We start from the raw sequence: 13,091 nt of genomic DNA, 5'->3' as shown, positions 1-13,091 counted from the left end.
CCAGGAGTGTGTGACCGCGCGGTTAAGGTAGGCACAATTGTGTAGCGACATATATATATATATATATATATATATATGTCGAACCCGGTCGGTAACTGGGACCCAGTCACGAGGCTCCGCCTATAACGACTCTGAGAAGTCAGAGGACTGTATATTCAGGGGCCTGGAGGCCGATAGGGCTAGCCTCGACTCCATAGGGAAGGCTGTCTCAGTTGGAGTCTGGCCCGTCATTTTCTCTCTCCCCTATTCTAGAGGCCAAGCCTCCAATCCTAAGCTGCAAAAACATTCTCTTCCTCTCGCAGCCCTGGCTCCTGCCCCGTGAAATTATCTATTCAGAGAGAGAGAGAGTGAGAGAGAGACAGACAGAGAGAGAAAAGATGACAGATGATGGGCATGACTCTTAAAACACTTTGGATCAGATTCTCAATGTTTTTTTTGCTCAAATTTGCGTTTTTTTTTTTCAAAACTTAAAAAAATTGCCCAGTCACTGTAAGTGGTAGTCAAAACCTAGGTAAGCAAATTAGGTGTTAGCATCATAGTAAAGTATGTTCAAATGACTGATAACAGTATGTGGTGTAACCCTAATTATGTAAGTGTAAGTGTGACATATAGATAGATAAATGAATGTACAGACAGAGGGCCACCTCCATATATCCCCACAATCTGCTGCTCACAGTAACTTATGCCAAGTTTCATCACAATTTAATAAGTGGTTTTGAAGTGATATGCACAAATGTAAGTGTGACATACAGATAGAAAAATGTAAGACATAAGTACCCTGCGGATAATAAGAAACAATTTACTGTCGGACTACTCCACCCCTGCATTGCTGGTTGTTCTTTTCTATTATGGTAACATCATTGTACTTTTCAGAAAACATCAAACTTTCATCAGGTAAATGTACGTTAAAGAAGTTCAAGACTTCACTGGATCTGATTGCATGGTCCTATAGCCTACTAACCTATTATCATGTGCAGTTGATCTTTATCAAAGATTTGTATGGGTAATGTAATTAAGTCAATGTGGATACATTTAGGAAAAACTCTTACAAAAATGGTGATATCCCAAAGCAAGTAGACTTTATGAGTAATGGTATAATAAGATAGCCCTTCATAATGCACCGCAGGCTTATTTACAGTTGCAGGCATCACCGTAATATTTTTTTGACACCCATAGTATTCCATGCATTTCCAGTGTTTAATTGGGGGCACTTTTAGTTACTGTTTCTTATACAGTGTTTTACTTCATTCATCATTGTGGATAACTCTGCAGCAAATAGTAAATAGGTATTATGAGTGAAGTTCGTATTTATGAAACAATACCATTTTGTCTGAGCACCAGAGGTTGATATATTTTAATAACTGAGCATTTGTTTTATTATCAGTTGGATTGTTTTATGTAAAGGAAATACAAAAAAGCACAATAGATTTTGAGTATTTCATATATTAATTTACATAATCTGAATATCTACTGATTGTGTTTATTCATTTAAATGTATACAAGTAACTGCTATAGAATGAGGATGTCATTAATCACACATTTTTAAGGTTTTCCAGTTGTATGAAATATTTTCCTGAACAGTGGCATATCTTCATTCACTGACTCACTATGGTGTACTGAAAAAGAAAAAAAAAATCAGAATAAATCACACAACAAATCTTACTAAGTAGATAAATGTCTATTAGGATTGATGCTTTAACAATGTGGTAGTCTGACTCTGAAGCCGCAATATGGTTTTCTAATATGTGCATTTACCACAGTCTGACTCACTTCTGAAAGTCTATAGTTCAAGTTTAGGAAGTCTTGAGCAGCAATGCTGTTTAGACCTGTAGTCATGTCATTGGTGAAGCATCCATTTAAACAACCTATCATTGATGTTTTGTCTTCAAATATTCAAAAGAATTGTGACTAGTTTTGTTGTAACATATATTAACAATATACCTTTAATTCATTAGAATGATTTATTACATAACTGCTCTTCATGTTGTCTGTGTTCTTTACATCCTGTTTTTCTCGGTAATCTTGATTTTTATCACTTACCCACTCCTTTTAGATTCACCATTCTTCAACCATTCTACAAACTCTTTAGCACGTTTTTCCTCCAAGTATTTACTATAGTCATTGGTGAACATCCCTTGAGAGTGACGTTTCACGTTTGTCAGCTCTCCGGGTTCATCGCTTAGTTCTTCTGTCATTCTGTAAGGGAAGGGTTGTTTTTGTTAAATGTCTTCATCACTTGCATGGTAGATTTAAGAATCATTCTCATTAATGTTTGTTGTTGCAGCACAGACTAGCCAACCAGTTCAGGCTACTACCAGTGTATGGTGGCTTAAGATGTGATCTTTTGACTGTGTCTGGCCTGACACATTTCTTTAGATGCTGCCCCACTGTGTCAGTTTATGCTTAAGTCACCTACTTGTGATATTTTGTAACTCAACATAGTATGAACTTGCCCTGATGGTTTCAGTTAATAGTTAATAAAGGAGGCATAGTTTTATTTTTCAAAGAGGAAAATGTCACCTAGTTTTCTTGTTCCAGGTTTTAATGGTAGAACATGTATATAGCACAATTAATATCCATCCATTAGACATTTTATAAAGTGCTTCTGCATTATTTCCCTATCTAAGATACGCTTTCAGTATCTCGCAATATTATTATTATTTGTTTATTTAGCAGACGCCTTTATCCAAGGTGACTTACAGAGAATAGGGTGTGTGAACTATGCATCAGCTGCAGAGTCACTTACAACAACGTCTCACCCAAAAGACGGAGCACAAGGAGGTTAAGTGACTTGGTCAAGATCACACAGTGAGTCGTGGCTGAGCTGGGATTTGAACCGGGAACCTCCTGGGTACAAGCCTTATTCTTTAACCACCAAACCACACAGCCTCCTCTAATATTATTAAAACACACTTTTAATGTAAAGTATAACAACTACACCATTTAGTATCAACATAGAGTACTGTGAATTAACTGGAACAAATGATCAAATTGTGAGATACTCAGGGAGCACTGTGCTTTGCTGTCTGTGTTCTTTGCATCCTATGTTTCTTTTCAATCTTGATTAACTGATAAAAAGTGATTTTCAACACTTACCCACTCCTCTTAGATTTGCTGTGCTTTAACCACTCCACAAAGTCCTGTGCAGCTTTTTCTTCCAAGTATTTACTGTAGTCATTGGTGAACATCCCTTGTGAGTGACGTTTCACATTTATAAGCTCTCTAGATTCATCAGTTGGTTCCTCTTCTGTCATTCTGTCAGGAAGGAAGTGTTTTTTTTTCTTTATTCATTTCTTCATCAAAACACGTGCATGGTAGATGTAAGAATTATTCTCATTTATGTTTATTTCTTGTTGTCGAAACTTGATGACTGATTAAAGTAAAAACATTTGAATCTCTGCCTTTCCTGTAGAGGTCTATGAAGCATGATGAGGTGAAGTAGCCCCAAATGATGTTCCTACCCAACCCAAGGGAGTGCAGAAGATAAATGCAGCACTCCCTGTGGGCCCCTAGTCAAGACAGGCAACTCAACACTCAATCCTGATGCACGGCTCACCCTGCACCTATGCGCTAGTGCCTTTACTGCATGAAACACTGGGGACCCACTGCTATATTGTCTATTAACATGTATAGTTTTATTGTACATAAAACAAACAGAATAATCTGTATAGTAAAGCAGGTATGTAGCTTCATAGTACTGGTGATATAGTTGTATGATGTTATAAATGCAGATTCTGTATATGCTACTGTACCCATGTCAAGGAATTTAGAGCATGGTACGTACCTATTAGTGTTTTGTTTGCTAATATGTTCAGAAAAGTTTTTTGTTCTGTTTATTTATAGTAGAATAATGATGCTCCGGAATGTATTCTTGTTGCAGCTCTGTTGTATCTTTCTACTGTGTGTCCTGTTCACATACTGTAACACTCGCTATAAGTCATGAAAACACATGTGGTAGAGCAGGACCTAAGATATGAAATCCATTTTTCTATTTTTTTAAGTTTGACATAGCACATCTGGGCTAGTGTAACTTCTGATAAAAAATCATTTATGTCTTGTGGGTGACATTTGACATGTGATAGCTTACTGGCTTCATCAGTTGTTTCAGTTTCTGTAATTATCAATAACCTAGAAAATGTGTATTGTATGATATATGAAAAATTTTAATTTTTTGTCGGGTTAGTATTTGTATTTGTAGTTGTTGAAGCTTAGTGACTATATTATATTTAAGTTCCAATTTGCAGTACAGTGAAGTAATATTTCTGTTGAGTTTGGTCATTGTAAATGCTAGAACTGTAATATTTAATTCATACAAAAATAAATATGTTTTTTTTAAAGATGCAGGCGCTGAAACCTCACTACAAAAGCATTTTCATTAAGGATTTTCTACAAAATGTCAAAATACAGATCTTTTTTATATATCTGCTTCATTACATTGTTGTGTTCTACTGCAAAAGATCTTTTTTTTGCATTTCTTTTGCTGATGCATAATATATTTCTTTGTATGGAACTTATTAACATTTTTTTGATGAATTGTGAAAGGTAATTCATTACTTGTGAATTCATTTCAGCTAGCAAGACAGTGTTCATCAAGCTTTATCAAGCTTTATCTTCCCTTTCCTGAAGACTGACTGATAGACAGCATTGTTTTTAAGTTCACATTTTTTAATTTTTAACATTTGGATTAAGCAAGACTAAAAATTCTCTCTCCGATCCAAGTGTACATGTCAGCAAAATAGCCAAATACATAATTACTGTTGAGTTTGGTCATTGAAAATGCTAGCCTATATATTTCATTTATTTTGTTGAAGCAGGTAGTTGTTTAAAATCTGTCAAATAGAAGGCGAGCTACATGACTATGGAAGAAAAAATGTAAAACTGTGATTCAATTGAATGAATTTTCTTTTTTCAAGCAAGACAGTGTTCAACAGGCATTACCTAGACGTATCTCCTGTTTCTTGAAGAGGGATGTGCCAGCTACCTTGAACAATAATCAACAGCAGCAGTCCAGCCAGAGAGTGAATTCCTTTCATTGTGTTTTCCTGTGAAAGACAAAATCAAAACATCCACCATAAAGGTAATGTATTAGTGTGGCTGTTCGTATAGCATCTTTTCGACTTACAAGACTAAGTATCTAGTCTTCTCATCATCAACATTATATATATATATATATATATATATATATATATATATATATATATATATATATATATATATATATATATATACACTTTAAATGTATTTTGCTTAGGTTTCCTATTATAGTAACAATACTTTAACAAAGCGGCATTAATAAAGAATAAAGTTTTCAGTTTTGCTTACCTGTAAAAGAAGGAAGACTTCTGTTGCTTAAATTTTTCAGACTTCTGGAGTTGATTCATGCACTTGCATCTGCTCATCTTTATATAGGAGTGCCCTCTGATAGTCTAACCACTCATGGCTACCCATTAGACTTTTTCAGTACACTCAGTTAAACACATTTATTTTACTTCCTTTGTGATTTGTATTTGTTCAAAGTAGCAATATTTAAAAGAGAAAGGCTGTTGCTTAAATATTGAAACCAAATAGAAGATGCTTTCCTGACAAATAAAAAAAAAGGTATGTTTGGTTCTGATTATTTTGCAATAAAGCACATTAAAATCTTCCTGGCGGGCTCCCAAGTGCTGCATCCGGTAAAGGCGCTCCGTGTGGAGTGCAGGATGCGCCCTATAGCCTGGAGGTCGCCGGTTCGAGTCCAGACTATTCCACTGCATACCGTGGACAGGAGCTGCCAGGGGGCCCCGCACAATTGGCCGAGCCGAGCCGAGCTGTGCCCGGGGGGGGGAGGGGGGCTTAGGTCGGCCATGGTGTCCTCAGCTCACCGTGCACCAGCAACTCCTGTAGTCTGGCCGGACGCCTGTGGGCTTGCCTGTAAGCTGCCCAGAGCTGCGTTGTCCTCCAACGCTGTAGCTCTGGGCTGGCTGCATGGCGGGCCTACAGAGTGAAAAGAAGCTGTCGACTGACGGCACACGCTTTGGAGGACAGCGTGTGTTTGTCTTCGCCGCTCCCAAGTCAGCGCAGGTATGGTAGCGGTGGGCTGAGCCTAAATACAATTGGGCATTTAAAAATTAATTGGTGACTACAAAATTAAAAAAAAAAAAACCCAAAGAAAACCTTCCTGGCCGAAACTCATATTTATTAACATTGCTGAGATTAGAATAAAGTAAATGCTGTTTGATACTGGTTAATTTCAGTCGTGTTAAAGAAGCACCTATGCGCTAGTGCCTTTACTGCCAGTTATCATAACTATCACACTTTAGGCTGTTTAATTGCAAGATACTTGAGGACAGGAACAGGTCCTACTTTTAATAATATTTTCTGATACCTTAAAAAATGTTGGCCCAATTGTGTCTTACAAAATTTGTAAAAAAAATTTTTTTTTATTATTTTAATATATTATAGATGCATTTTAATATTAACTAATATGAAATATGAATGCCCTATCCAGAAGTCATGCTGCTAGATAATTTTCTGAGATTTTTTAAAATGCCTATACACTATTTCATCCAAATAATTCTTCCTACAACACTTGGAATAAACTTCAAAGACATCTTAATGCACAAGTACATTATGTTATTGTTAAAGTAAATACCGTAACATCTCTCCGCTCTAACTAGTTGTCTGCTCACATCCTTTTCCGACTGTCTATTTAGACATGTAGGAACAGTCATACTTGGGAATTAATTATTCAAGTACATTTTAAAATGAAACTCCAGTTTCATACTAGAATGGCCCTTTACTGTATTTCAACGAATACCAAATATAATATTTTTGAGCAGAGATTTTGAATATTCTTCCTTGAAGTAGAATGAGCCATAATAGAGAAACACCATGTATCTTACCTGTCGAGTGCTTGCCATACATTCACTATGAAAATCTGATGTTATGGAGCAGATGTTATTGCTAGCTTGTATTTTCATTAAAACAAAAGCTATTTGCATAGCTTACTTTCAGGTAGTGTGTCATATCCCAGGTCATTAGAGTGCCACAGGCTACTGTATGTATCCACGTCATAGTTGGACACAAATGACCACAATTACTTTTATTATGTATGACAGTGCTTATCCGTCATTTACCATGCTTGCCTGCCTGTGATTCACCCTGCATTTCCTACAGTATGCTTAGCTATACCAAGCAAAACTGGAGTAAACTTGTATGAGGCATTTCCATCGAGCCCTGTATTAGGGGATTGAACATGCATGCCACCTACTGGTTACATTTGGAAATAGAAGTGTCTACACTTCTTTCTGTTTCTTTAAAATATACACTTTTTGACAACTAATAAATATTTGTAAGGCAGTTTGAATTATTTGGACACACCCCTTCACATACTGAATATGCTACCTTCAGAAAGTATCCCGGAAAGCCTTGTATGTACTCTCTGTTGCAGATATGCTGGGAGGATTGTTCCTGGAGCTGAATTGGTGCCTTTTTATTGCCATTTCTCACCTAATTCTGTGATTAATGATTTTCTAATTCATGGGATGAGAAGGGGATTGAACGATGTAAATCTTGATCATTTCTATTGCTGAAAAAAAGGTTTAGGCTAGTGTTTCATTATTGGTCTATAACACATATGATTATGGGTTAACTGTTTAATTGATGTAAAGGGGCAGCTGGCATAATAATTTTCTGTTCAGCACCCAGTTGTATTATTCCCTACCAGAGAGGCATGTCCCCAGCTACTGGGATGCAGTCAAGGCACATACATATATCACATAGTACTGCTTATCCAAGTTAATACTGCTTATCCAAGTTTTTTTTTTATTTTTTTAAAATTTTAGTCGTTGCCAATTATTTTTATTATTTTCTCCCCAATTTGGAAATGGCCAATTATTTTTAGGCTCAGCTTACCGCTACCACCCCTGCGCTGACTCGGGAGGGTGAAGATGAACACACGCTGTCCTCCGAAGCGTGTGCCGTCAGCCGACCGCTTTTTTTCGCACTGAAGACTCGCCATGCAGCCACCCAAGAGCTACAGTGTCGGAGGACAACGCAGCTCTCAGGCAGCTTACAGGCAAGCCCGCAGGCGCCTGGCCAGACTACAGGGGTCGCTGGTGCGCAGTGAGCCGAGGACACCCTGGCCGACCTAACCCTCCCTCCCCCCGGGCGGCGCATGGCCAATTGAAGCTCCTGTCCTCGGTCGGCAAAGGAATAGCCTGGACTCGAACTCGCAACGTCCAGTCTATAGAGCGCATCCTGCACTCCAAGTGGAGCGCCTTTACTGGATGCGCCACTCGGGAGCTCCTAAGTTTTTGAGCGTGTCAAAATCTGGGGATGTATGGAGGATCTAATATGGCTGTCATATTGAGGTCTTGTAACCTCTGAATTTACAGCTGCCTAGAGTCAGCACATGTTGAGTTTCTGTCTTACTGTTTGATACACATCTGTATTCTTTGATATTCCATTACCTGTGTGTCAATTAAAAAAAAAAAAAAAAAAACTTTTCAACTGTGACATTACTTTAACCTATGCATTGGGTCTTTATGGTTGGTGTTTGATTCTCTCAATACAGTTTCATTAGAGGTAGTCCTGTTAACATTACCGTTACAGTGCCATATTCTTTTAACCTCTGACCATATTATTAATACTAACCACTTGCTTATAGATAGCTTCTTTTAAATGCTCCATTCAACTATTCTCTCAATAAATTACAGGTGGTATCCAGTAGGACCTCTCATTACAGATCTTTTTCACTTTTCCATATTACTTCATGTTTACAAAGCATTTGATCGGATATGAGAAACTGCTTCGATTATGCTACCAGGGATGCTTCGTTTTTGTTCAGAAAAAAACTCCTGTTTGTAGTTTCTCTCAAAATCATATGCAAATATTAGAGTTTCATTACGGAAGATTTTAATGTGTTATATTGCAAAACCAATCAGAAATAAGCACTCACCTTTTTTTCTTTATTTGACAAGATATCATCTGCCTGAATGCTTCATTTCTCTAAGTAAACATAGATCTCAAAGTAGAACTAAGTGGTTTGATGAGTAAGTGTAAAAATCCCCAATGTGTATCCACTTGAGTAGCGCACTACTATATAAAAGCAAGCAGATGCAGGAAGGTTCACGAAACATTTTCAGGGAGCCAGAAGAAATTAAGCGTCGGCAAAACTCCTACTGTTAATTTATATTACAATACAGGTAAGAAAAGTTATATTCCTCATTTAAACTGCTTTATCAATGATCATTACATGCTGCAATTGGGTTCTTAATATATATATATATATATATATATATATATATATATATATATATAGATAGATATATATATATATATATATATATATATATATATATATATATATATATATATATATATTATATATATGACCATAAGCCTGTTATATGTTTTTTTTGTTTGTTTTTTTTATAGGAAAATACAATGAAAGGAATTCACTCTCTGGCTGGACTGCTGCTGTGGTTTATTGTTCAAGGTAGCTGGCAGAACCCTCTTCAGGAAAGGGAGGATAAGCCCAGGTAAAGCCTGATGAACACTGCCTTGATAACTTATATGAAATATGAATGCATTGAAGATATATGTTGTATTTTTACATTTTAGCTTAGTCTTTTCTTATTTATATGCTATACAGTTATGTATTATTTTGCATGTAGTTTGCTTCATATTCCTGATTCAACATTGTAAAGAAAAGTAAATCTATTTTCCATTGAATTATGAAATATGATATTAGGATAATTATTTTGCTGTTTTTTGTTATAATTTAAATTAACAAAATACAATTGCCCTATTTAATATATATTTTATTTATATTACTTATTGTGAAGTTGCAGCTGGCTAAACAGTTGTTTTAAATTTAAAATATTCAGTTCTGGGATTTTCAATAACAGCTTAACAGTATATTTTGCATTTCTGTATATATATTTAGAAATTAGAAAATAAATGTATATGTATTCGTTGATTTTCTAGGTTTTTGAAAATTAGAGAAGCTGAACTATCTGATGAAGTCAGAGAGCTTTCACACGTCAAACGTCACTCACAAGGCATGTTCACCAATGATTACAGCAAATATTTGGAAGAAAAACTTGCTCAGGAGTTTGTGGAGTGGTTAAAGAATGGTAAATCGAAAAGGAGTGGGTACGTGATTCAAATCTGTATATTTATCTGTCACTTTCTATCAAGACATTTAAAGCTAAAATTACAATTGTACTGAAAAAGTGGCTTATTTAATATCTAAAAACCTGAACCTATATACATATACTATATACAATTCACAAAACTAAACCCTATTAACTGGTCTGAAAATATTAACATACACAACACAAGGTACCACAGATGCTTTTGTCATTTGCTAATTTAGTGCTTTGTTTTTAAGAAAGATAATAATATACATTAAGACTATATATATATATATAATGATTTCCATTACACGAGAGTAGATGTTAAAACTTCATGCTGATTTGAACTCGGCTCTCGCCAAGATAAGCACCAACTAAGACGTAGCTTTACAGTAAACTAATGTGATCCATATGCGTCTCCATCCATTTACGTTTCCTTCCATATGATGATGTAGATATCCTTCTGTCTGGTGTTAATGGCTGAAGTGTAATGCTGGCTCCAGGGATCAGCTTATTTTGCCTCCCTGGCGCATCATATATATATATATAACTTATTGTAATTTGTAATAACTTGTAATTTTATATATTAAAGTGAAATATGTAATTGGATTGTAGCAGTCACAGTAATATAAATGCAATGTGAAAATGTTGTCCATGTTGGAAGTACTTCCAAGGTCACTAGAGGTACAATAAGTAACTCTAGCAAAGTAATGACAGGTTACAATTATTTATGAACTTTTGACTGCAAAAACATACAAACTAACTAAAGAATTTCAAAAAGAAAGATAAAAAACATTTACACAATAAAGAGTCACTTGTTTAACTTCTTATTATTGAGTAAACCTTTATTTAACTGCTCCCTTTTCTGAGATTTGTGATTGTAGGCCTTCTCAGTATCAAAACCTGTTTTCTTTCCAGAGAAATCACAAAACGGCATGCTGATGGGACCTACACCAGTGATGTCAGCTCCTTCCTGCAGGACCAGGCAGCCAGGGACTTTGTTTCTTGGCTGAAGAAAGGGCAGGGCAGAAGAGAGTAAGATTTGATGTTTTCAACAAACTGTTTAAATATAGTAAATCTCTGCATAATCAAAGGATATAGTCACATGTCTATTTATTATATATGGTATGTCTGCTAATTAAACTGCTACTGCAAAACCAGAATGATATAACAAAATTATAAAAGCACACAATGGATCCTGTTCAAGCTTTAAATAATTTGATATTGACTGTTTGAAGGAAGCCAACAACAGTTTTGTGAATATTATTCATAAAACAGAAAGCTTTGTGAATAGGGGCTAATACTCTAGACAAACATAATAGTTTTACGTTTATGTTATTTCCTCAAATAAAAAAAAAAGGTTTTGAGTACTTACAGTTTTTACTTAGAAAGAAGCATAATTCCTTTGTTGATCTTTCATCTCACCTTAAATGGAAGGCATAACACTGAGGTTGTTGATTTCTGTCTCTGATTTGTATCTATTGTACCTATTCAGAATAAGAACGTATGAACACTTTCTATAATAACAACAATCAAATATGTTAAAAAATGGGGACCTGTGATAAATTAAATGATGTAGTTAGATTGTATTTATTTTCAATATATATATATATATATATATATATATATATATATATATATATATATATATATATATATATATATATATATATTGTACTGTAAATTTGCAGTGTTTCACTGGAAAGCAGTGTGGCTGAAGAATTGCGTAAAAGACATGGAGATGGAAGCTTCACGCATGACATGACGACGGTTCTAGACAGCATTGCTGCAAAAGAGTTCCTAAACTGGGTTATGAACTCTAAGACTTCAGAGGCAAGGTAGAGATATGAATTAGAACTTAACAGAAAAACGATTGTCACCCTGTGAATATGTCAATGAACCAGTGAATACTCTAGCTGCAATACAGGTATCTCGCAGCATAAACCTAAAAGCATTTTACTCAAGTCTCAACAGTAAGTGCTGATATTACAACATTGGAATACAATGAGTAGTATAATTCAGTTTCTCAAGTATTTTTTTTTCTTCATTAAGATGTAAAATACCCCTGTATGTTACTGTAACTAGGCTGTGTGTTATGTAGACCACACAATTAAACATTACAACCTAAATTTGTCAAATTTGTTGTGTGACTTACTCTTTTTTCTTTTTCTTTTTTTCCCCAAGTGATTGAGTATCAGTGAATGAGGAAATACCACTGATCTGGAAAATGCTTCAAAACTGAAAATTGTTCAAAATCTGTGTTTTACAATTGACATCTTGATCTCACTTAAGCCATGCCACTTATGAATGCTGTGCAATAACTAAAATGCAACACTGTCAAGATTGTAAAAGGAAACAAATAAGATCTCAATGTATACACTGTAACTACACCTCATTAACGCTGCAGTGTATCAAAGGTGAAAAGCAATACTGTCTACCTTCTTTCTATTTATGAAGTTATTTTTCTATAAAATTGGTTTGTATATACAGTATGTGCATTCGCTAAAATTTGCAGAGCAAATTTAAATAATTGCATTCCTTATACACTTGTTTCAAAAAGCATGAAATACTTGGCATAAATAAACATGTTCATGATATTTAAAATCTCTTTTTTCTTCTATTATATTCTTCAGTTATTTTACACATATAAGCATTAGGTATTGTCCAAATCCTTGGTAGTTATTGCCCTAATAAACTTGGTTTTATTTGCATTATTTGTTGTTGTTTTTTTAACAACATATGTGTGCACTATGCAATATATGAGTACAAATAATATTCACAAACTAGAAGAAATGTTACTCTTCAAACATGCACAGATGGTGCTATGTGATAGCTTACATGATGGATAGACAGTGGCTCCCAAAGGCAGGATAAGTCTGGACTGAAAGTCAGACCATGGGAATAAAGGCTGATTCACCATTAGTCAGTCAACAAATAATTTCTCTTCACAATGCTATTGAAACAGAAATGAGA

At 35.2% G+C, this 13,091-nt stretch overlaps 2 protein-coding genes across 2 annotated transcripts; one reads left to right on the top strand and one right to left on the bottom strand.

Moving 5' to 3' along the window:
- Positions 1 to 1,348: 1,348 nt before the first annotated feature.
- Positions 1,349 to 3,254, bottom strand: LOC117426686 (glucagon-1-like). The gene is made up of 3 exons (XM_059033428.1): positions 3,097 to 3,254; positions 2,041 to 2,196; positions 1,349 to 1,616 (listed from the first exon to the last, which is right to left on the bottom strand). The coding sequence occupies exons 1-3, from the start codon at positions 3,252 to 3,254 to the stop codon at positions 1,607 to 1,609; spliced, it is 324 nt and encodes a 107-aa protein (XP_058889411.1). The 3' UTR covers positions 1,349 to 1,606.
- Positions 3,255 to 9,118: 5,864 nt separating this feature from the next.
- Positions 9,119 to 12,687, top strand: LOC117426962 (pro-glucagon-like). Its single transcript, XM_034045237.2, has 6 exons — positions 9,119 to 9,185; positions 9,418 to 9,521; positions 9,970 to 10,137; positions 11,037 to 11,153; positions 11,810 to 11,956; positions 12,303 to 12,687. The coding sequence occupies exons 2-6, from the start codon at positions 9,427 to 9,429 to the stop codon at positions 12,307 to 12,309; spliced, it is 534 nt and encodes a 177-aa protein (XP_033901128.1). The 5' UTR covers positions 9,119 to 9,185; positions 9,418 to 9,426; the 3' UTR covers positions 12,310 to 12,687.
- Positions 12,688 to 13,091: the final 404 nt, after the last annotated feature.

Source organism: Acipenser ruthenus, chromosome 11, assembly GCF_902713425.1.
Source record: "Acipenser ruthenus chromosome 11, fAciRut3.2 maternal haplotype, whole genome shotgun sequence".
Lineage (NCBI taxonomy): Eukaryota > Metazoa > Chordata > Actinopteri > Acipenseriformes > Acipenseridae > Acipenser > Acipenser ruthenus.
This window is presented reverse-complemented; position numbering and strand designations above follow the sequence as displayed.